We start from the raw sequence: 24849 nt of genomic DNA, 5'->3' as shown, positions 1-24849 counted from the left end.
AGCGGTCTTTGGCCGTGTAATGCAAAAGTTGCTGTTTAGCCCCCTCCTTTCTCACTTCTTGTAGCTTCCCATTCCAAGTGTGCACTAATTTTCACGTATTTCTCAGGCCAAATTTAGATGTCCATGAAACACAGTCCATGTATGAACTGTGATGCACAGACGACCTCAGATCTCCTGATCCGAACTCAACAGCCTAAGGCTCCTTCACACATCTGTATTATTTCCAATATATGTGGTATTGTTTTGATGGATCCCTCAGGTACCCATTATAACCGATAGGGCTGCTCACCTGCCTGTATTTTTATGAGGACCATGTATCCTTGCAAAGCACACGGAGACATGTCCTCTTTTTGATGACAGCGGGGCTGACAAGGTCAAGTACAAATCTGTGGGTCTGCGAAAAACACGGACTACACTCAGATGCCATTTGTGTGCCATCCGTGTGTTGTCAATATTACAAAGTATAGCAGAAGCTTTGCAATGTATTTCTTTCTTTATCTATACCGGAAAAGCACTGATGGTAAAAATGTACACACGGATGATATGCCGGTGGAGAACACTGATGACACTGATACTATTTTTCATGTACATGTTTTATACAGATGTGAAAAGGAGACCAAAGAGACATATGTGAGGCTGTTAAGTTTAGGTTAGGAGACCCGTGGCCAGTCTGTGTATCGTGATCTGTACTCTGACTGTGTTACACGGATACTTATCAGCAAATGTGATCCAATAATGATAACGGGCTATACATAACATCAAATGCATAAATACATAACGGATGGAATTTGTGTTACACAGATGTCGGAATGAGGCATTATACATACACTAGCTATTGAACCCGTTCTACGCCCGGGTGGCGAGCATTTATATTGGTATATGGTCTCCATCCTGGTATGTGCTGCTCCATCCTGCGTCCCCATCCTGTTATGTGCTGCTCCCATCCTGCGCCCCCATTCGGTCATGTGCTGCTGCCATCCTGCGCCCCCATTCTGACATGTGCTGCTCCATCCTGCGCCCCCATTCTGTCATGTGCTGTTCCCATCCTGCGCCCCCCGTTCTGTCATGTGCTGCTCCTATCCTGCGCCTCCATTCTGTCATTTTCTGCTCCCATCCTGTCATGTGCTGCTCCCATCCTGTGCCCCGGTTCTATCATGTGCTGCTCCCATCCTGCGCCACCGTTCTGTCATGTGCTGCTCCCATCCTGCGCCCCCGTTCTGTCATGTGCTGCTTCCATCTTGCACCCCCGTTCTGTCATGTGCTGCTGCCATCCTGCACCCCCATTCTGTCATGTGCTGCTCCATCCTGCGCCCCCATTCTGTCATGTGCTGTTCCCATCCTGCGCCCCCGTTCTGTCATGTGCTGTTCCTATCCTGCGCCCCGTTCTGTCATGTGCTGCTCCCATGCTGCGCCCCCGTTCTGTCATGTGCTGCTCCCATCCTGCGCCTCCATCCTGTCATGTGCTGCTCCCATCCTGCGCACCGGTTCTGTCATGTGCTGCTCCCATCCTGCGCCCCCGTTCTGTCATGTGCTGCTCCCATCCTGCGCCCCCGTTCTGTCATGTGCTGCTTCCATCTTGCACCTCCGTTCTGTCATGTGCTGCTGCCATCCTGCATCCCCGTTCTGTCATGTGCTGCCCTATTCTGTCATGTGCTGCTCCCATCCTGCACCTCCGTTCTGTCATGTGCTGCTCCCATCCTGCGCCACCGTTCTTTAATTTGCTGCTCCCATCCATATGCCCCATACGCTGCTCCATAATATATGCCCCGTATCAGGTGGCGTAAGTAACAAATAGCTGTGGCATGAAGTGCCACAGCCTCATGCCACAGCAATTTGTTACTTGCGCCACATGATTCCTTTCCGCCGCCATTTTCTTGGTCCTCCTGCTGGCGGAATCATCTCCTGCAGTGTGTCTTCAAGAAAATAGCGCCGGAAAGCGCGGACTGCGCAGGCGCCAATTCCGGCAGCAGGACCAAGAAAATGGCGGCGGAAAGGAATCAGGTGGCGTAAGTAACAAATTGCTGTGGCATGAAGTGCCACAGCTTCATGCCACAGCAATTTGTTACTTACGCCATTCCTTTCCGTCCATTTTCTTCATCCTCCTGCTGCCGGAATCGGCGCCTGCGCAGTCCGCGCTTTCCGGCGCCATCTTCTTGAAGACACACTGCAATGTGTCTTCAAGAAGATGGCGCCGGAAAGCGCGGACTGCGCAGGCGCCGATCCCGGCAGCAGGAATCGGCGCCTGCGCAGTCCGCGATTTTCTTGATGACACACTGCAGGGCGCAGGCGCCGATTCCGGCAGCAGGACAAAGGAATCAGGCGGCGTAAGTAACAAATTGCTGTGGCATGAAGTGCCACAGCTTCATGCCACGGCGATTTGTTACTTACGCCATTCCTTTCCGCCCATTTTCTTCGTCCTCCTGCTGCCGGTATCGGCGCCTGCGCAGTCCGCGCTTTCCGGCGCCATTTTCTTGAAGACACACCTGCAGTGTGTCTTCAAGAAAATGGTGCCGCGGACGGCGCAAGCGCCGATTCCGGCAGCAGGAGGATGAAGAAAATGGGCGGGGCGGAAAGGATTGGTGTAAGTAACAAATTGCTGTGGCATGAAGTGCCACAGCATAATCAGGGCGCAAATATGTGCACGGTGTCCCCCTGCTCCTGACCCCCTGCTCCCGGCAGTCCGCGCCTTCCGGCGCCATTTTTTTTCCTGACACTCTATAATGTAACGCTAGGAGCGTCGCGCCTGCGCAGTCTATAAACTTCGGACAGAGTGACGCTCCAAGCTTTATATTATAGATGTATGTAATCTTCTTTGCTCTTTTCACTTTGCTCTGAGCTTTAGAGTTGTTAAAGGGAAGAGTGCTATGTAACTAGCCATGTGCCCATCTGCGCTTCCTGTCAAAAAATGTGCCTCTCAAGGGTAAGCACGGGTCCCAAATGACAAAAATTTACAATGGAAATTTTCTTCGTCTATACCCGTTACCACTGTGCCCTTCCCACAGATAGCACTAGTTATTGGGACCAATGCCTTTTATTATCTGATGAAAAACAAAGGACCGATGATGTTCATAGATTGGAATATCTATGTAAAATTCCACTTTTCCGCACATTGGAAACACTCATTACAGAGTATGAGATCATTCGGTTATGCTGGAAAATCAGCTCAAAATATAATTAATATAATCTACATCTACAATATTCTACTTCTGTCCATGGCTCATGACATAGCTATGCATTAACTATCCTTTTTTCTCTTTTAATTGCCTTCACGGACTTACCTTTCCCTGTGACTAATACTAAACTTTGCAGCGCTTCTCACTTTTGTTTTCTATTCATATAATTGTCGGGAGCATTATCATTATTATTGTTTGGCTTCTACAGAAAGATGAAATCTGTCTGGTCACCGTATATACTACGATATGATACTATTGGAGGTTTCTGGTGGCTTTAGATTGCTTTGAGCCCTGTTGGTCCTGCCAATGACAGCTGCTGATATGTTACTCTGACATATCAGGTCATTTTTATTGTATCAGATTTACTTTCTAAAGTTAAATTCCCACGATGAGTTTTTGTCAAGCTTTTGATGTTCCATATTTTCACTGCACGAAAAACACAGCGTCTTACAGCTCCAGCAAAATGGTTGAAATTTATAGAAATCTCATGCCCACTGAGCTGTTTAAACTAACCCGCAGTGCGTGTTTAAGATCCGCAACATGTCAATTTGTTCTGTGGGTAATCTGACTTTTCTGTGCAGAATTTCCCCATAGCATTGCACTAGATGCAAAAAATCTGCAGGTAAAAAAATGCATATTTGTTATTAGCGCATTTTCACTGCGCAAACGCACTAAAAACACATGTAGACCAACGATGACTATATCAATATTTTTTTCTCAAAGCCAAATACAAGGAAGTATCAAAAACAAAACAGCTTTATTTAAAACATGACAGACCCAAAAGGCTACGTTCCCACGGTGAGCTTTTGGTGAGCTTTTGGCCCTTATTATTTACATTAAAGGGAACCTGTCACCCCGTTTTTTCAGTAGGAGATAAAAATACCGTTAAATAGGGCCTGAGCTGTGCTTTACAATAGGGTATTTTTTGTCCCCTGATTCCCTACCTATGCTGGCGAAATACCTTACAAAAGTGTCCTTTTTCGCCTGTCAATCAGGCTGGTCAGGTCAGATGGGCGTGGTCACAGTGCTGTTTCTCCCCCACATCTTGCTTATGTTCCCGTTGGTGGCGTAGTGCTTCTCGCATGCGCAAGTGCCGAATGCACTGCGCAGCTGTAGAAAAAGAGCGCGCTCGCCGCTATTCAGCGGTTTCTCGGTGGGCGCGGCCATCTTCCTGAGGCCGTGCGTGTGCAGATGGAGTCTCGTGCTTCCCGGGGCTTCAGGAAAATGGCCGCGGGATGCCGCGCGTGCGCAGATGGACATCGCAGCGGCCATTTTCCTGAAGACGAGATTCGAACTCGGCTTGTGGAAAATGGCCGCCGCGATGTCCATCTGCGCACGCGCGTCATCCCGTGGCCATTTTTCTGAAGCCCCGGGAAGCAGGAGACTCCATCTGCGCACGCGCGGCCTCAGGAAGATGGCCGCGCCCACCGAGAAACCGCTGAATAGCGGCGAGCGCACTCTTTTTCTACAGCTGCGCAGTGCATTCGGCACTTGCGCATGCGAGAAGCACTACGCCACCAACGGGAACATAAGCAAGATGTGGGGGAGAAACAGCGCTGTGACCACGCCCATCCGACCTGACCAGCCTGATTGACAGGCGAAAAAGGACACTTTTGTAAGGTATTTCGGCAGCATAGGTAGGGAATCAGGGGACAAAAAATACCCTATTGTAAAGCACAGCTCAGGCCCTATTTAACGGTATTTTTATCTCCTACTGAAAAAACGGGGTGACAGGTTCCCTTTAATAAAACCGAAACAAGAATAGATGCCTGGCAAAAGATAAATGAAAAATCATATCCCTTATAGCCAAACAAGGCACAATACTTCAAAAGGGTATCGAAACTGACATGGAACAAAGGTACGGTACGTAAATAAATACAGTAAGAGTTTTTTTTCTCTGTAGGTTTCTTATTTAAATTGGGTCACTTGGATTTTTTCATTGTGTTTTTGTGTTCATTTTTTCAACATGCGTTTTTATCACATTTTTGATGCTGTTATTTTTGACTCTTGTCATGCTTTAAATAAAGCTGCTTTGTTTTTGATACTTCCTGGTACTTGACATTAACAAAATGTTTTGCTATACTTGGGTGTGGTTTACATGTGTTTTTGATGCGTTTTCGCTGCAGAAATGCACTAAAAGCGCATGTGTGTTGTTTTTACTGTGACTTTTCCCTATCTAATGCAAGTCTATGATGAAATTCCACACAAAAAACTCAACGTATCCACAAGTGAAATTTACATACTGCAGATATTAAACACGCACCACAAGTCTTTTTATGTACAGTAAAATAAAAGCATAGAGGGCACGGAATTTCTATAAATCCCATCCACTTTCCTGGAACAATAAATCCTCGTGCCCATGTTCTGTATTTATTTAGTCAGTATTTTACAACAGTATTTGTAAGCCAAAACCAGGAGTGGGTGATAAATACAGAAGTGGTGACGTGTTTCTATTATACTTTTCCTCTGATTTTTCCACTTATGGTTTTGCCTTACAAATACTGAGGTAAAAAACTCCCCAAATACTGAATGTGACCTAAGATTCTGCATTTTTGATGCAGGAAAAATACACACAGTCAAAAATGCACCAAAAGCTCATTAGGGGAACATTGCCTTAGGCCACGGTCCCATTATCAGTATTTGGTTAGTATTTTACCTCAGTATTTGTAGCCAACACCATGAGTGGAACAATTAGAGGAAAAGTATAATAGAAACACGTCACCACTTCTGGATTTATCACCCACTCCTGGTTCTGGCTTACAAATACTGAGGTAAAATATTGACCAAATACTGAAAGTGCGAATGTGGCCTTAGAGACAAAAACAGCAGGGTCAAAAACTAAGATGTGCTCAAAAAAGCAAGTAACCCAATCTACCTTTTTGGTGCAGAAATGCTGCAGGAAATCTACAATGTCAAAATCTCAAAAATCTTCATAGGGGGAACGTAGCCTATTTGCAACATTTCAGATATTCATCTGACACCAAGCCAAACAGTATATCCCAAGGCTTTTCATTTTGTCAGGTTTCGGGTATATAATTACATTCAATAAAAAAAATCATGGTATAGCACAATTCTAGATGTTATAATGATACGGTTTTATTTTCTAATTAAACCATGAGAAAATACGAGACAAGAAATGTTATATGTAATCCTAATATTAATTTACATTTCAAATAATGCAAATAATTACAATGGCAATTCGAAGAAGACAACCCGCATATTCTAATCAGCACGACGGGTTCAGTATGTTGAAACCTGACATTACAGCAAAGTCTGCTGCTCTCATAGTGAGAACACATTTCCTCACATGTTCCATTCTCCTTTAATTAGAGCACATTTTATCACCGTGTTTTGATAAAGCAACATTTTTTTGTTGTAATTGGACAGGCCAATCAGCCCAATGATTTGCAGCACCAACTCCATGTATTCTCTTCTTCCAGATGAGTGAAACAGAAATTAATGGGCAATATGAGTCGGTGTGTGAGTCGGTCTTCAGTGAAGTTGACGCTCATGCAATGGACGCTTTAGACCTCCCGGGATGCTTCCGAACTAGAAGTCACAGTTACTTGAGAGCTATTCAGGCCGGATATTCCCAGGATGATGATTGTGTCCCTGTAATATCCTCTTCCAATGTCACTTCCACAACCAGGTCAACAACAGGTAAAGCGTGCAAGTATCAATAGGGGCAATTAATGAGGTTGTATGGGTTTATTTTTTTCTATGGCAAAGGCTTCCTGTATGGAAAAAATAACTGTTGGCTGTACTTACCACATACTGCTTTAGAGCCGCTAGTTGTCCGTCGCCGGATCTATGTTGATGTATCTGCAGCAATGACGTCGTGACTGCTCAACCAATCACTTTTCTGAAAAATATTTTTATTTGTTATTTTTATATATGGGAAGGTTTGGTCTTTAAAAAAATATATTAAATTAAAACCTGAAAATCTCTTTAACTCTTTTGTGGAAAACTTGTAGAATTTTTTTTCATTACATTTTTATTGTTATATTACAGTTTAACAAACAATGATAAGAACTTTAAGTACAAAAACAGTTTAAGCTGGGAAGGAAGATGAAGGAAAGCGGGCTCATGGAGGGGGAGGGAAAATAAAAATTTAAATTTGTAGACTTTTTAATGCAACCATATATCATGGGGATTAACTAATTCCATGTTGCCCAAGTTAGCAATTTTATGTCAGCTGTCTTTAGTCCATAACATAATCAGTTTTATGTAGAACTGTGGTACTTCAACTGTGCATAACATTGTACTTGACTGTGCATCACTATTTAATAAGACGTGTTGTATATGCCATTCTCTGTGAGGGGAGAGCTAAATTATTTGAGAGGTATGCGCCTCTAAATGAATTTGGAGCATATATCAACTGCTGTGCATTTGCTTGCATTGCTTTTTATAATTTACACCAATTTAGTGGTGTAAATAGTCATTAGATAGTAATTTGTTGGGTGCTTGCCCACACCATTTTCAAAAAGTTGGCTGAGTGGTAAAAAAAAACACCAAAAGTTGCGAAGACTGTTTGATGACTCAGGCCCTATACTTTTGTTACTAAGTTCAATCTTAGTAATTTCTTTAATTGCACCTGTATTGTATGTAACTGTCATAGAGTGATACAGTGATGACCAGTCATAGAGTGAAACAATGATGACTACTCATAGATTGATAAAATGATGTCCAGTCACAGAGGGATACAATGATGACCAGTCACAGAGTGATACAGTGATGACCAGTCATAGAGTGATACTATGATGACCAGTCATAGAGTGATACAATGATGGCCAGTCATAGAGTGATACAATGATGACCAGTCATAGAGTGATACAATGATACCAGTCATAGAGTGATACAATGATGACCAGTCATAGAATGATACAGTGATGACCAGTCATAGAGTGATACAATGATGACCAGTCATAGAGTGATACAGTAGAGTGATACAATGATGACCAGTCATAGAGTGATACAATGATGACCAGTCATAGAGTGATACAGTAGAGTGATACAATGATGACCAGTCATAGAGTGATACAATGATGACCAGTCATAGAATTATACAGTAGAGTGATACAATGATGACCAGTCATAGAGTGATACAATGATGACCAGTCATAGAGTGATACAGTAGAGTGATACAATGATGACCAGTCATAGAGTGATACAATGATGACCAGTCATAGAGTGATACAATGATGACCAGTCACAGAGTGATACAGTAGAGTGATACAATGATGACCAGTCATAGAGTGATACAATGATGACCAGTCATAGAGTGATACAATGATGACCAGTCACAGAGTGATACAGTAGAGTGATACAATGATGACCAGTCATAGAGTGATACAGTAGAGTGATACAATGATGACCAGTCATAGAGTGATACAATGATGACCAGTCATAGAATGATACAGTAGAGTGATACAATGATGACCAGTCATAGAGTGATACAATGATGACCAGTCATAGAGTGATACAGTAGAGTGATACAATGATGACCAGTCATAGAGTGATACAATGATGACCAGTCATAGAGTGATACAATGATGACCAGTCACAGAGTGATACAGTAGAGTGATACAATGATGACCAGTCATAGAGTGATACAGTAGAGTGATACAATGATGACCAGTCACAGAGTGATACAATGATGACCAGTCATAGAGTGATACAATGATGACCAGTCATAGAGTGATACAATGATGACCAGTCACAGAGTGATGCAATGATGTTCAGTCATAGTGATACAGTGATGACAGTCACAGAGTGATGCAATGATGACCAGTCATAGAGTGATACAATGATGACCAGTCATAGTGATACTATGATGACCAGTCATAGAGTGATACAATGATGTCCAGTAATAGAGTGATGCAATGATGACCAGTCACAGAGGAATACAATGATGACCTGTCATAAAGTGATAAAATAATGACCAGTCATAGAGTGAAGAAGAGAAAATGGTGTTCACTCTGTGAAAACTTTGAGGTGCTGGTGAAATGGGATGAAAACCCCTGTAATCAAGTGGTAATGAATCACTGCACCCTCTTGTTGAACATTTGCTAAAGGTTTATTTCACATATAGTGAATAAGACAGAGGCACTGAAATGGAAAAAGTTGCAGGAAGTTTAGCGACAAAAAAATAAATAACATTTCGACCCTACCAGGGTCTTATTCATACTCTCTCTTAGAGTGATACAATGATGACGAGTCACAGAGGGATACAATGATGACCAGTCATAGAGTGATACAATGATGACCAGTCACAGAGTGATACAATGATAACCAGTGACAGAGTGATACAATGATGACCAGTCATAGAGTGATACAATGATGACCAGTCATATAGTGATACAATGATGACCAGTCATAGAGTGATACAATGATGACCAGTCACAGAGTGATACAATGATAACCAGTGACAGAGTGATACAATGATGACCAGTCATAGAGTGATACAATGACGACCAGTCACAGAGTGATACAATGATGACCAGTCACAGAGTGATACAATGATGACCAGTCATTGAGTGATACAATGACGACCAGTCACAGAGTGATACAATGATAACCAGTGACAGAGTGATACAATGATGACCAGTCATAGAGTGATACAATGATGACCAGTCATAGAGTGATACAATGATGACCAGTCACAGAGTGATACAATGATAACCAGTGACAGAGTGATACAATGATGACCAGTCATAGAGTGATACAATGATCACCAGTCACAGAGTGATACAATGATAACCAGTGACAGAGTGATACAATGATGACCAGTCACAGAGTGATACAATGATGACCAGTGACAGAGTGATACAATGATGACCAGTCATTGAGTGATACAATGATGTTCAGTCATAGTGATACAATGATGACAGTCACAGAGTGATACAATGATGACCAGTCATTGAGTGATACAATGATGTTCAGTCATAGTGATACAATGATGACAGTCACAGAGTGATACAATGATGACCAGTCATAGAGTGATACAATGATGACCAGTCATAGAGTGATACAATGATGACCAGTCATAGAGTGATACAATGATGACCAGTCATAGAGTGATACAATGATGACCAGTCACAGAGTGATACAATGATAACCAGTGACAGAGTGATACAATGATGACCAGTCATAGAGTGATACAATGACGACCAGTCACAGAGTGATACAATGATGACCAGTCACAGAGTGATACAATGATGACCAGTCACTGAGTGATACAATGACGACCAGTCACAGAGTGATACAATGATAACCAGTGACAGAGTGATACAATGATGACCAGTCATAGAGTGATACAATGATGACCAGTCATAGAGTGATACAATGATGACCAGTCACAGAGTGATACAATGATAACCAGTGACAGAGTGATACAATGATGACCAGTCACAGAGTGATACAATGATGACCAGTGACAGAGTGATACAATGATGACCAGTCATTGAGTGATACAATGATGTTCAGTCATAGTGATACAATGATGACAGTCACAGAGTGATACAATGATGACCAGTCATTGAGTGATACAATGATGTTCAGTCATAGTGATACAATGATGACAGTCACAGAGTGATACAATGATGACCAGTCATAGAGTGATACAATGATGACCAGTCATAGAGTGATACAATGATGACCAGTCATAGAGTGATACAATGATGTCCAGTAATAGAGTGATGCAATGATGACCAGTCACAGAGGGATACAATGATGACCAGTCATAAAGTGATAAAATGATGACCAGTCATAGAGTGAAGAAGAGAAAATGGTGTTCACTCTGTGAAAACTTCGAGGTGCTGGTGAAATGGGATGAAAACCCCCGTAATCAAGTGGTAATGAATCACTGCACCCTCTTGATGAACATTTGCTAAAGGTTTATTTCACATATAGTGAATAAGACAGAAGCACTGAAATGGAAAAAGTTGCAGGAAGTTTAGCGACAAAAAATTAAATAACATTTCGACCCTACCAGGGTTTTATTCATACTGTCTCTTATGTGGTATGTGCATCCAGTCGCTCTCGTGCCTTCATCATGTACATCATGTGTGTTGATCAAGATTGTTTAACTGACAGCAAGTGTGTAGATCTTAAATACTTTGATGAGAATTTTGCTAGCGGGATGCATGTTGAAAGGGAAATGGAAAGAAATCTTTAAAGGGAACTTGTCACCCCCAAAATCAATGGTGAGGTAAGCTCACCGTCATCAGGGGCTTATCTACAGCATTCCGTAATGCTGTAGATAAGCCACCAATGTTACCTGAAAGAGGAGAAAAATACGTTAGATTATACTCACCCAGGGGCGGTCCCGCTGCGGTCTGGTAAAATGGGTGTCTCAGGTCCGCTCCGGCGCCTCCCATCTTCATTCCAAGATGTCCTCTTCTGGTCTTCATGCCGCGGCGCAGGCGCAGGCGTACTTTGTCTGCCCTGTTGAGGGCAGAACAAAGTACTGCAGTGCGCAGGCGCCGGAAAGGTCAGAGAGGCCCAACACCTGCACACTGCAGGTGCAGGTTGTGCAGACATTCCGTCCTCAGAGCCCGCCCCAGAACATGTAAGTTATACATAGTGGGGTCTTTTTTTTCACAGCACTAGTCACACACAAGCTAGAGGGCGTTCTTATATCAATATTGCAGGATAAAGAAGCACCCAAACGTTCAGCGGCAGTTCCTAAACGCAAGACGAATAGATGCCCACTATGTTCTAACAAACTCCCAGATGGACATTCTAAGAAATTGTGTGACGGCTGTATATCGGGACTACGTAAAGAGGAGCAGTCCTCCTTTCTGGATAGTATTAAAACTATCATTAGAGAGGAGGTACAGTCCACGGTATGAGCCCTGATGCCGGTCGAATCCCCTTTCATAAAAGACCCAGGTAGGAGCAGGATCCTAGCTCAGAAGAGGGTGAGCTTTCCACTTACTCTATATCTGATTCCGTGGAAGGTGAATGTTCTTCTGCCATCCTCCCAGAAGAGAGAAAGAGATATCTGTTCTCATCTGAAAGCACGGACATACTCCTGCAGGCCGTCAGAAACACTATGAAGGTGGAAGAGGCCACAGAACCCCTTACGGTCCAAGATGAGATGTTTGGCGGGTTCAGAGCATGCAGAAACAGGGTGTTTCCAGTGAATCACCATATAACAGAAATGATCTTGGAAGAATGGGAGGATATTGAGGATGTTGGAAAGAAGCTAGGAGTCCGGAAAGATTTTAGATACCGGCTTGCTTTTGATCCAGTTGAAACCAAAGTATGGGAATCTGTACCTAAAGTGGATATACCAGTGGCCAAGGTCTCAAAAAAGACCACTATACCATTTGAAGATTCCTCTGGTCTCAAAGACCCCATGGACAAAAGATCAGAAGATCTTCTCAAGAAGGCCTGGGAAGCATCATCAGCCATCATAAAACTAATATCGCGGCTACCTCAGTGGCCAGGTCAATGACTCAGTGGGTAGAAAAATTAGAAACCCAAATTAATAATAAAACACCCAGAGAGGAAATCCTAAAGTCTTTACCGTTATTGAAGATGGCAACAGACTTTATGGCCGAAGCTTTGGCGGAATCAGTTCAATTCGCAGCAAGGCCCACATAGAGAAGGACTACTCTCAAGGAACTTGGCCCGCGTCAATACGAAGCAGGTCTTCAAATTACAGAGAGCTCAGAGCAGTCTGGGAAGCCTTAAAGGGACTCTGTCACCTGAATTTGGCGGGACTGGTTTTGGGTCATATGGGCGGAGTTTTCGGGTGTTTTATTCACCCTTTCCTTACCCGCTGGCTGCATGCTGGCTGCAATATTGGATTAAAGTTCATTCTCTGTCCTCCATAGTACACACCTGCGCAAAGCAATCTTGCCTTGTGCAGGCGTGTACTATGGAGGACAGAGAATGAACTTCAATCCAATATTGCAGCCAGCATGCAGCCAGCGGGTAAGGAAAGGGTGAATAAAACACCCGAAAACTCCGCCCATATGACCCAAAACCAGTCCCGCCAAATTCAGGTGACAGAGTCCCTTTAAAGACATATCAGGAGAAGTTAAAGGACCAACACATCCGTATTTTTTCCGACAATTCAACAACAGTAGCCTTCCTACTGCACCAAGGAGGTCCAAAACATCACCATTTACAGGACCTGTCAGATACAATATTCTCTTGGGCAGAACTCACAGTCAAATCAATAATGGCAGTTCACCTAAAAGGCACCGAAAACCAGGTAGCTGACTTTCTGAGCAAACAAAAGTTATGCCCCACAGAATGGTCCCTAAATCAGAAAATCTTCCTCCACTTAACCCAACGTTGGGGTTTCCCGGAGGTGGATCTATTCGCCTCAAAGAAAAATACAAAGACAGAAAGGTTCTTTTCTCTAAATCCAGGAGTCAAGCCGTCAGGAATAGACGCCCTGACTCTGAAGTGGGACATGAATCTGGCATATGCTTTTCCTCCATTGACTCTAATACCGAGAGTCCTGCAGAAGATCCAGGAGAGCCAGACATCAGTAATCCTAATAGTTCCATACTGGCCCAAAAGGAGCTGGTTTCCTCTACTAAAATTGATGTCCTTAGGTTGGTTTCCGAAAAATGGTTGTACTGAGAGAGCCATCCATTTGCCTACAAATGTTAACATCCAAAAAGTTTATGCTCTGTCCCCCAATCTCAAAGGTAAAAAATAAACCTTCAATGGTAGTGTTGAGATATGCTACAAAGTCGGAAAAAGAGCAGGCATCGCCCCTCCAAAGGACCAGGATGTCATCGATAAATCGGCCCCAGAAAATAATCCTGGGGCTCCATGTCTCATCCTCATCCTTAAAAATCAAAGTATCCTCCCACCAGCCCAGGAGCAGATTAGCGTAAGTGGGGGCACAAGGGCTCCCCATCGCTGTGCCCCTGAGCTGGTGGTAGTACTTCCCTCCAAAAAGAAAGTAGTTCCGCTGTAACACAAAATTCAAAAGCTCTAAAAGAAAAATATTATGACGTCCACAATGAACGCCCCTGCTACTTATGTAATACTCAATTGCCCTAAGTCCATCCCTGTGTCGAATACTACTGTACAATGCCTCCACATCAATGAAGGCAATGATGGTATCAGGTTCAACCACGACCCCCTCCAATTTTGTCAATAGATCACTCGTATCCCTTATATAAGATGGCAGGGCCTTGACCAAAGGTCTTAAAAGTCTGTCCAGATAGATGCTCGAATTTTGGGATAGAGCATCTACCCCTGATACTATAGGCCGACCCTTAAAGGGACTGTACCCTTTATGGATTTTAGGTAAAGCATAAAAGGTTGACACCATAGGGAACCTAGGTAAAAGAAAACCAAATTCACTTTTAGATATAAGTTTAGACTCAAAGGCCCGTGTCAGCATCCTCGATAATTCAGCAGTGTAGTCAGCCGTGGGGTCATCCTTTAATATCTCATAAGATGATACATCAGATAGAATAGACGTGCACATCTTAGTATAATTCTCATGATCCATAATAACACTATTACCGCCTTTATCGGAAGGCTTAATAACTAAAGATGTGTTATTCCTGAGATCATTCAGAGATTTCCTCTCTGAATAGGTCAAATTAGGATGAGTCGAGTCAAAGCTCGGAATGATATTATTAATCTCTTCCGATACCAGTTTCTGGAACACATCGATGCTGCCAAAATCACAAGACGGTGGCATTCTACTGCTAGTAGGTTTAAGATCCGAGAAAGGGCCCTCACCCGCGACCCTACTACCTTCCTCACTAAGCTCCGTCAGAATTTCAAAGTCACTCAGGTCCTCAACCGAAATACCCAGCTGTTGACATTTCTGTAGGTCATTTTTATGAAAGAAATTCCTCCACCTGAGCTTCCTAGTGAAAAGGTTGAGGTCCTTGATCCAGGTAAACGGATCAAAACGCATTGTTGGAACAAAGGTGAGACCCTTTTTAAGCACTTGTTCCTCAGACATAGTAAGTGAATATGACGACAAATTGATAATCTGGTTATCGTCCTGTTCGAACTGTGTCACTACTTTTGGTGGCTGATGGGATTCCGGTTTCGTAGATGGTACAAAGGCCCCCCCGATCCTCTAAAAAAGAGGAAGACGAGGAGGTAGAGGGTTGATAACCCCTGTCCAATCCATAATTTTGCCATCTCCATCCACCCCTTCGACCACGGCTCTTTTGTCTAGAAAATTGTCTGGACACTGTCCCCCTTGGTGCTGAATCTAAGTCTGAAGAGTCAATATCCGAGGAGGAGATGTCCACCCCTGTTGCTGTAGTGACCTGTAAGGAGGGATAAGCCCTCTTCTCCTTAAACTCCGAACAATCCTTCACAAGCCGTTTATGTTTCCTCTCCTTAATTTCAAGATGGAATTTCTCAACAGAGTTTTTAAGGGATTCCTCCTTATTAATAAATTCAGGGTCACTTTTGAACTTCAAGATGTTATCCACAAGTTCTTTTAACTTAGTTGAAGAATTTTCTAGAGTCTTTTTCTCCTCCTCTAGAAGAATATGCATGAACCTCAATGATGAGGCCACTGATTCCTCCTCCCACTTAGCTAATAATGTGGGGGACACGCACTTGGGGGCTGGTAACAAGTGTATTCTAAGACCACGTGGTACAATTTTATGTTTAATGTAGTTGTCCAGGGACTGGACCTCCCACCAAGACTTAATATTATTCTTGTATGCTGCCAAAAGATCTGAAAATAGTGACCTCAAAGTAGGGGTGGATAAAGAGCCACTCTGACCCTCAATGTCAGAAAATACTTCCCTAGCGTCATCAAGCCATCTTTTATTGTCCAATGGTCCTGAAAGAAAACTGGCCATCACAAAACAAAAACCTGAAAACACCTAAGCACAATAATCCGGAATCCCAGAAAAAGAGGAGTTATTATTACTGTTCATCTAGTGGTGGTTGTGGTTATATTGGCTGCCTTGAGGATTTTTTGCTGTGCCATATTTATGTACATATACTATTTGTTATTAAGCATATGTATATCATATAGTGTCACAAGAGTGGACTTTATCTGAGTGCTGGGTCTCTATTTTGTGGACATAAATATTATTGCACCCAGTGTACCCGTATTTGGGTTAGAGTATTCTATCTATTATAGCATCATTTGTTTGCTTTATATTGTACATCAGTGTAGTATAGTGTTACTTTTTTCGTTACTTATATTATTATTTTGTTTAGGTTCATTTTTCTATTTTTGTTTTGTTTTTTTCTCTTCGACGGGTATCGGTGGTGTTTGTGGGACAAAAATTTCCTTGTCTATCCCGTATTATAGGGATTGTTAGGGACCCTAGGGTGAGCCGTCGTTGAGTGGGGGCGCCTACCGCAGTAAATTAGGGTGCCAACCTCCACTGATAGGCAGGTTATTATTTTAGGTATTGAGAGTAGGGTCTACTTAGCCTTTCCTATGGTATAGGTCCTTTTAGGGCTTGTTAGGGCGAGCCGTCGAGGAGTGGGGGCGCCAACCGCAGTAAAGTAGGGTGCCAACCTCCACTGCCAGGTAGGACTCATTGGAGTTTAATCTAGGGTCTACTAGGTACATTTAATACTGTTTTATCAATTTTGTGGGTAAATTTAGTCTTTTTTAGATTTATTATTATTAAAAGTTATTTTTTAGGGATCTCTGTTTTCTTGTTTTGGTTTATACACTATCCAGAGCAGCAGGAAGCCTGTGACTTCCGCAATATATGGGAAAGTATGGAAAAAGTTCTGTTCACAGAGTGCAACTCCTGTGTCGGTCTCTCGGGGCCCAAATATCCCTAAGATGCTAGACTTTCTCCAGTCAGGCTTTGATAAAGGACTAAGGCCTAGTACGTTAAAAGTTCAAATTTCAGCCCTTAGTGCCTTCTATGACTTTCAGTTAGCTACTCATCCATGGATAGTGAGATTTGTTAAGGACATCCAGAGACTTAGGCCTACAATTCACAGTACAGTACCTCCCTGGGATCTAAACCTGGTCTTGAATGAACTTTGTAAGGAACCATACAAACCATTAAGTCAAGCAGACTTAAAAGCTGTAACCCTTAAAGCCCTCTTCCTTGTTGCAATAACTTCAGCGAGACGTATTGGCGAGATTCAATTCTTATCCATTAAAGATCCATACCTAAAAATTCAGGATGATTGTATAATCCTTAAACTAGATCCCGGGTTTCTCCCTAAGGTCGTTTCAGACTTCCATAGAAGTCAACAGATTGTTCTACCCACATTTTGCCAAAATTAAAGTAATGAGAAGGAGCATTCTCTTCACACCTTAGATGTTAAGAGGACAATTCTACACTACCTAGGGATCACAAACAGTTGGAGAGTGGACTCTAACCTATTCATCCAGATGGCCGGGAAAAAGAGGGAAGAAGGCGTCCAAAGCTACTCTAGTTAGATGGATTAAGTCAACTATCAGGGAAGCCTATATCTCGGCAGGGAAACCCCCGCCGGAATGTCTCAAAGCGCACTCGTTGAGGGCAGTCTCGGCCTCATGGGCAGAAAGCGCGGGGGCTTCTATGGACCAAGTATGCAGAGCTGCAACTTGGTCGAGATCAAATACGTTCTGTAGGCACTATAAATGAGATGTTACAGCGAACCAACAGACTACATTTGGGAGGAAAGTCCTCCAAGCTGTAATCCCGCCCTAAAATAGGAGTTATTTGGTATTTCTCCTGGTGTTGCTGTCAGGATGGACGTCCTGGAAAGTAGGAATTAGTCCTACCGGTAATAGTGTTTCCAGGAGTCCATCATGACAGCACCCCTTATATACCCTCCCTTGAGTTCCTGTACGATATGTGATGTAAACATGTGTAGAAAGGAATTCCAATAAAATAGAGTTGCATCCATCCTGGTGTGGTACTTGGGAAAATCACTGAAGGGTGGAGGTGGGGAGGGGCTATTTAACCTCTTCTGTGTTCTTGTCACTATCAAGGATAAGGCCTTTTTCACATTTCCGTCGGCCCGACGTACCGACGGACGTTGTGCAAATAGTGCACAACGTGGGGAGCGGATGCAGTTTTCAGACGCATCCGCTGCCCATTATGAGTTCCGGGGAGGAGGGGGCGGAGTTTCGGCAGCGCATGTGCGGTCGAAAATGGTGGACCCGTCACACAAAAAAACTTTATATTGAACATTTTTTGTGACGACGGTCCGCCAATTACTGACGCATCCAGTGCACGACATATGGAACGTGTGTCCATACGTCACGATGCGTCGGTAATACAAGTCTATGTGCAAAAAACGCATCCTGTGGGCAACTTTGCAGAATCTGTTTTTTGCACAGAACGACGCATTGCAACGTCTTTAAAAAGACCGATCTGTGAAAGAGGCCTAAGAAGGACAGCCTCCTGGTGGTGCTGTCATGATGGACTCCTGGAAACACTATTACCGGTAGGACTATTTCCAACTTTTCAGTAAAGACAGATGTTCTCATTTCTGAGATAGGGGATGACAGTTGCTGAATACAGATTTTACCCTTGAATTGAGAGTGAAAAAATAATCCAGAAGGTGAAAGAATATATTACAAAGTTGCTATTATCATGTGTGCTAATGATGGATGAAATAAAAATTGGAACAATGTTTACTCTTTAACCAGTTAATGACCGAGCCATTTCCCCCTGATCCTAACTGAACACATTTTCAAGTTTTATCATACATGCGCTTTTAATGGCTATAAAATTTTATCTTCTTTAGATCTTAAAATAATTTTGGCCTCTTTTTTGAGATACTTGGAACTTAAATGGGTATTCCCATCTCCAAGATACTATCCCAATATGATATTGGTGTAATAATAATAATAACATCCAACAAAAAAAGAAAAAAAGAAAAAATGCAGATGCACTCACCAAATGCAGTTTCAAGCGTCCTTTATTTCAGTACCAAACGGTACATACTTCACAGCACGGGGGAGAGGAAAGTGAACAAGGAGAGTGCGACAGGTGAGACGAAGGCCGTTTCGCGCTACCTCAGAGCGCTTCTACGGGTCCATAGCCCGGTCTTGTTGCCGAGGGAGTCGTATATAGCTGAGGATAATTGACAACTGTCAGACACTTCTGTTTACGTGAAGTTGCGGGGTGATCCTACTCAGAGATTTAAAGGAGAGCTATGCACTTTTCTTAGAAAGGCTGTAGAGAATGGGGTAATTCCACAGAGGAAGGCAGAGAGACTGCTTCCCAACTTCCCCATAAGACCACACTGGTATTATCTCCCGAAAATTGTTTGGCAGCCGGGGTTCTCCCTGACGTCCATCGATGTGGTCAGCTTGTACACGAATATACCACAAACTTTAGGTGTAGAGACTATCAGACGTATCTTGAGTACTACGGACAAAAGTCAGGCATATATTGATTTCGTGTGTGGTAGTTTGGATTTTATTCTAACCCACAATGCTTTTACCTTCTTAGACGCCTGGTATAGGCAGACTACCGGGACTGCCATGGGGACCCCGGCTGCATGTACTTTCGCCAATTTGTTTATGGCGGTATTTGAGGAAGATTATATTTACTCTACTCATAATGTTTTTTTGAAGCATATTAAGTTGCTGTTGAGGTATGTGGATGACCTGTTCCTGGTATGGGACGGCACCAAGACGGATTTCCAACTATTTGTTGAGTATCTAAATAGTAGTAATGTGATGGGGATGTCTTTCACACACAAATTTGGAGGTCTAGCTTTAGAATTCTTGGATGTGTGGGTGGAGGTGGTAGAAGGGAAGGTGTGTACTTCCATATTTCGGAAGCCCTCTGCGGTGAATTCCATCTTACATTTTAATAGCTTCCACCCTCACCACACTAAAAAGTCCCTACCTTACAGCCAGTTGTTGAGGACACGACGAGTAAATAATACCCAGGAAGGCTTCAAACGACAGTCAGGGGAGCTTTGTGATAGGCTTCGTGAAAGAGGATATCCGGAGGAACTTTTGAATTCTGCGTTAGAACGGGTAGAGGCGACACGCTCTGATTCTGGAGGGAGATCTTCAAGCCCAGCGTTGCAGCATTTTTCTTTTTGTTTCCAATACAGTCCCCTAGATAAAGAAATTGGAGCCACTCTCCGCAAACATTGGCACGTTTTGGAGAGGGACAGAGGGTTAATTGGTAGAACAACAGGAGGACCACTGGTCTCGAACAGGCGGGGTGTCCGCATCAGAGATGTCCTAATACGCAACCGGGTGACAAAAGATAGATCCAACTGGTTAGAGCGAGCTGTTCCGACAGGTAATCATCGGTGTGGACAGTGTCATTATTGCCGGTTTCATTTATTGGGCCAGACATTGCATATCGGACCCGTAACACATCAGGTCCGACAATTTATTTCCTGCAAAACGGAGTTTGTGGTGTATGTCATCTTCTGTCCTTGTGGACGATTCTATATTGGTAAGACTATCCGTAGATTATACGTGCGGTTCAGAGAACATTTTAAACTGTTATCTCTGGCAAGGGTGTTCCGAGATTAATTGATCATATAAAAGAGAACCATGATGGTAATCCGGAGGTTTTAACCTTTGCGGGTGTTGAAAAGATAGTCTTACCAGTACAGGGTGGCGATCTCCATAAGATACTCCTAAGACAGGAGGCAAAATGGATTTTGCGAACAAAAGCAACTGGTCCAGCTGGCCTTAACGACAGAGTTGACATGTCCGTATTTCTGTAGCTCTGGTCTTATTGTATATATTTTTTTGTTTTATCGTATTTCTTTGCTTTATCTGACCCTTTGTGGATACTATTTAGTGTTGTGATGTTGTTATACCGTTCTTTCAAGTTTGTTGAATAATTAATATTGATAGGTGTGTTTATGGTGTTAGTCCCGCTATGGATATTGCGGGTACGTGTTGTAAGTAAATGTCATAGTTGTGGCATTATATATTAACATCTCATATTGATTGTAGGACTATATACATATGTCTCTTCTATATGTCAGTATTATGTATTTGTTTTTAATTGTTTTTAATGTACCGTGCACTTTTTCTATTGCCTGGCGGGTTGATGACGCAGGTGGAGTTCGTATCTTTTTGCCTACTTAGCCTAGCGTCACTTCCCATCTGGCTATGGACCCGTAGAAGCGCTCTGAGGTAGCGAGAAACGGCCGTCGTCTCACCTGTCGCACTCTCCTTGTTCACTTTCCTCTCCCCCGTGCCGTGAAATAAAGGACGCTTGAAACTGCATTTGGTGAGTGCATCTGCCTTTTTTCTTTTTTTGTTGGATTTCTCTTGGACTGTTTTCCTGCGGATTGCACCTCCACTCCTATCCCTCAGACTGCTATACACATTGGTCGTGTGCCACCTTTTTTCTTGTGTTTAAAGAGCTGTGCCGCTCTCTCTCTTCTTGTGGTGCTCTATAATAATAACATCACTAACTGTCACTATATGAGTGGTCATCATAACCATAGATACCTAAGCTATTGCAATGACCTGCAGATGGGGTAAGCGACATAGTGAATCAGAAGAACTATGCTACATTTCTAATTGCAGGTTTTTTTCTAATGTTATTGTTAATATTAGTATTATTATTATTTTTTTTGTTACACTTACTACATGTTGGGATAGGATAAGGAAATGGGAATACACTTTATCTTTTACTTAATTTTTCTATTCCTTTTTCTGCCTTGTTCTATCAGAGGAAAATATAAAGATAAAAATGACGTCTATTTTTCATATTTTTTACATTTATTTATTTTTGCAACCACAAAGAATCTCTAAAAAGAATTTTAAATGTGTTCCTCTTTTTTATAGAAATTATATTTATACATTAGACTTTTTTTTCAATCGGGGGGGGGGTTAAGAGCGGTGACTGTAATCAGCGTTAATAACGTTTTTAAATTACAGTATTTAGCTTTTTTGAACAATGTTTATTTTTTTAAATGTTTTACACACTGTGCAACAACTTTTTAGGTTGGGCTGGAGTGAGATTTCCCTGGGCCTGACAGGTTCCCTTACTAGTAATATTTCTTACTAGCTGAAGAGCCAGGCATTGCCTGGGCTTAGTAAATATCTGTGGTTAGTTATAGCACCTCACTTCTCTTATTTTCCCATCACGCCTCTCATTTTCCCCCTCACATCTTTCATTTTCCCCCTCACATCTCTCATTTTCTCCCTCACATCTCTCATTTTCCCCCTCACTCCTCTTATTTTCCCCTCCTCATTCCCCCCTCACTCCTCTCATTCCCCCCTAACACTTGTCATTTCAACTTCACGAGCAGGGTCGTCTTATTTTGCTTTAATTATTGTATTGTTAACGTTGTCACTTATGACTTTTGTGTTTGAAACTGTTAAACTGTAAAGCGCTGCGGAATATGTTGGCGCTATATAAATAAAGATTATTATTATTATTATTGTTATTATCTGTCATTTTCCGATCACTCCACTATTTTCCCTCACTCCTCTCATTTTGCACTCACACCTTTTCATTTTCACCTCACACCTCTCATTTTCCCCTCAGTATATACATGTTTGTCATCTCCCTTATACAGTACAGACTGAAAGTTTAAAAACACCTTCTCATTTGAAGATTTTTCTGTGTTTTCATGACTATGAAAATTGTAAATTCACACTGAAGGCATCAAAACTATGAATTAACACATGTGGAATTATATACTTAACGAAAAAGTGTGAAACAACTGAAATTATGTCTTATATTCTAGGTTCTTCAAAGTAGCCACCTTTTGCTTTGATGACTACGTTGCACACTCTTGGCATTCTCTTGATGAGCTTCAAGAGGTAGTCACCGGAAATGGTTTTCACTTCACAAGTGTGCCCTGTCAGGTTTAATAAATGGGATTTCTTGCCTTATAAATGGGGTTGGGATCATCAGTTGTGGTGAGCAGAAGTCTGGTGAATGCACAGCTGATAGTCCTACTGAATAGACTGTTAGAATTTGTATTATGGCAAGAAAAAAGCAGCTAAGTAAAGAAAAACGAGTGGCCATCATTACTTTAAGAAATGAAGGTCAGTCAGTCCGAAAAATTGGGAAAACTTTGAAAGTGTCCCCAAGTGCAGTTGCAAAAACCATCAAGCGCTACAAAGAAACTGGCTCACATGAGGACCGCCCCAGGAAAGGAAGACCAAGAGTCACCTCTGCTTCTGAGAATAAATTTATCTGAGTCACCAGCCTCAGAAATCGCAGATTAACAGCAGCTGAGATTAGAGACCAGGTCAATGCCTCACAGAGTTCTAGCAGCAGGCACATCTCTACAACAACTATTAAGAGGAGACTTTGTGCAGCAGGCCTACATGGTAAAACAGCTGCTAGGATACCACTGCTAAGGACAGCCAACAAGCAGAAGAGACTTGTTTGGGCTAAAGAACACAAGGAATGGACATTAGACCAGTGGAAATCTGTGCTTTGGTCTGATGAGTCCAAATTTGAGATCTTTAGTTCCAACCACCGTGTCTTTGTGTGATGCAGAAAAGGTGAACGGATGGACTCTACATGCCTGGTTCCCACCGTGAAGCATGGAGGAGGAGGTGTGATGGTGTGGGGGTGCTTTGCTGGTGACACTGTTGGGGATTTATTCAAAATTGAAGGCATACCGAACCAGCATGGCTACCACAGCATCTTGCAGCGGCATGCTATTCCATCCGGTTTGCGTTTAGTTGGACCATCATTTATTTTTCAACAGGACAATGACCCCAAACACACCTCCAGGCTGTGTAAGGGCTATTTGACCAAGAAGGAGAGTAATGGGGTGCTACGCCAGATGACCTGACCTCCAAAGTCACCAGACCTGAACCCAATAGAGATGATTTGGGGTGAGCTGGACCGCAGAGTGAAGGCAAAAGGGCCAACAAGTGCTAAGTATCTCTGGGAACTCCTTCTGGGTGACTACCTCTTGAAGCTCATCAAGAGAATGCCAAGAGTGTGCAAAGCAGTCATCAAAGCAAAAGATGGCTACTTTGAAGAACCTAGAATATAAGACATAATTTCAGTTGGTTCACACTTTTTTGTTAAGTATATAATTCCACATGTGTTAATTCATAGTTTTGATGCCTTCAGTGTGAATTTACAATTTTCATAGTCATGAAAATACAGAAAAATCTTTAAATGAGAAGGTGTGTCCAAACTTTTGGTCTGTACTGTATATAGTATACACCTGTATGTCATCTCCTGTATATAGTATATACCTGTATGTCATCTCCTCTGTGTATAGTATATACATGTATGTCATCTCCCCTGTAAATAGTATATACCTGCTGTATGTCATCTCCTCCTGTATATTGTATATACCTATGTGTCATCTCTTCTGTATATAGTATATACCTGTATGTCATCTCCTCCTATATATAGTATATACCTGTATGTCATCTCCTGCATATAGTATATACCTGTATGTCATCTCCCCTGTAAATAATATATTCCTGCTGTATGTCATCTCCTCCTCTATATACCTATGTGTCATCTCCTCTTTTATATAGTATATACCTGTATGTCATCTCCTCCTGTATATAGTATATACATGTGTCATCTCCTCCTGTATATAGTATATACCTGTATGTCATCTCCTCCTATATATAGTATATACCTGTATGTCATTTCTTCCTGTACTGTATATAGTATATACCTGTAAGTCATCTCCTCCTGTATATAGTATATACCTGTGTGTTATCTGCTTCTGTACATAGTATATACTGTACCTGTGTGTCATCTCCTCCTGTATATAGTATATATCTGTGTGTCATCTCCTCCTGTATTAGACCTCGTTC

At 42.4% G+C, this 24849-nt stretch overlaps 1 protein-coding gene across 2 annotated transcripts in view; it reads left to right on the top strand.

The window, feature by feature from the left end:
• Window positions 1-24849, top strand: part of DLGAP2 (DLG associated protein 2) — a 927399-nt gene that overhangs the window by 733915 nt on the left and 168635 nt on the right. For both annotated transcript variants that reach the window (XM_069726918.1, XM_069726917.1), the window contains one exon: window positions 6614-6833. In XM_069726918.1, the coding sequence (XP_069583019.1) occupies window positions 6614-6833 (220 nt within the window). The remainder of the gene's footprint in view (window positions 1-6613; window positions 6834-24849) is intronic.

Source organism: Ranitomeya imitator, chromosome 5, assembly GCF_032444005.1.
Source record: "Ranitomeya imitator isolate aRanImi1 chromosome 5, aRanImi1.pri, whole genome shotgun sequence".
Classification (NCBI taxonomy): Eukaryota; Metazoa; Chordata; class Amphibia; order Anura; family Dendrobatidae; genus Ranitomeya; species Ranitomeya imitator.
This window is presented reverse-complemented; position numbering and strand designations above follow the sequence as displayed.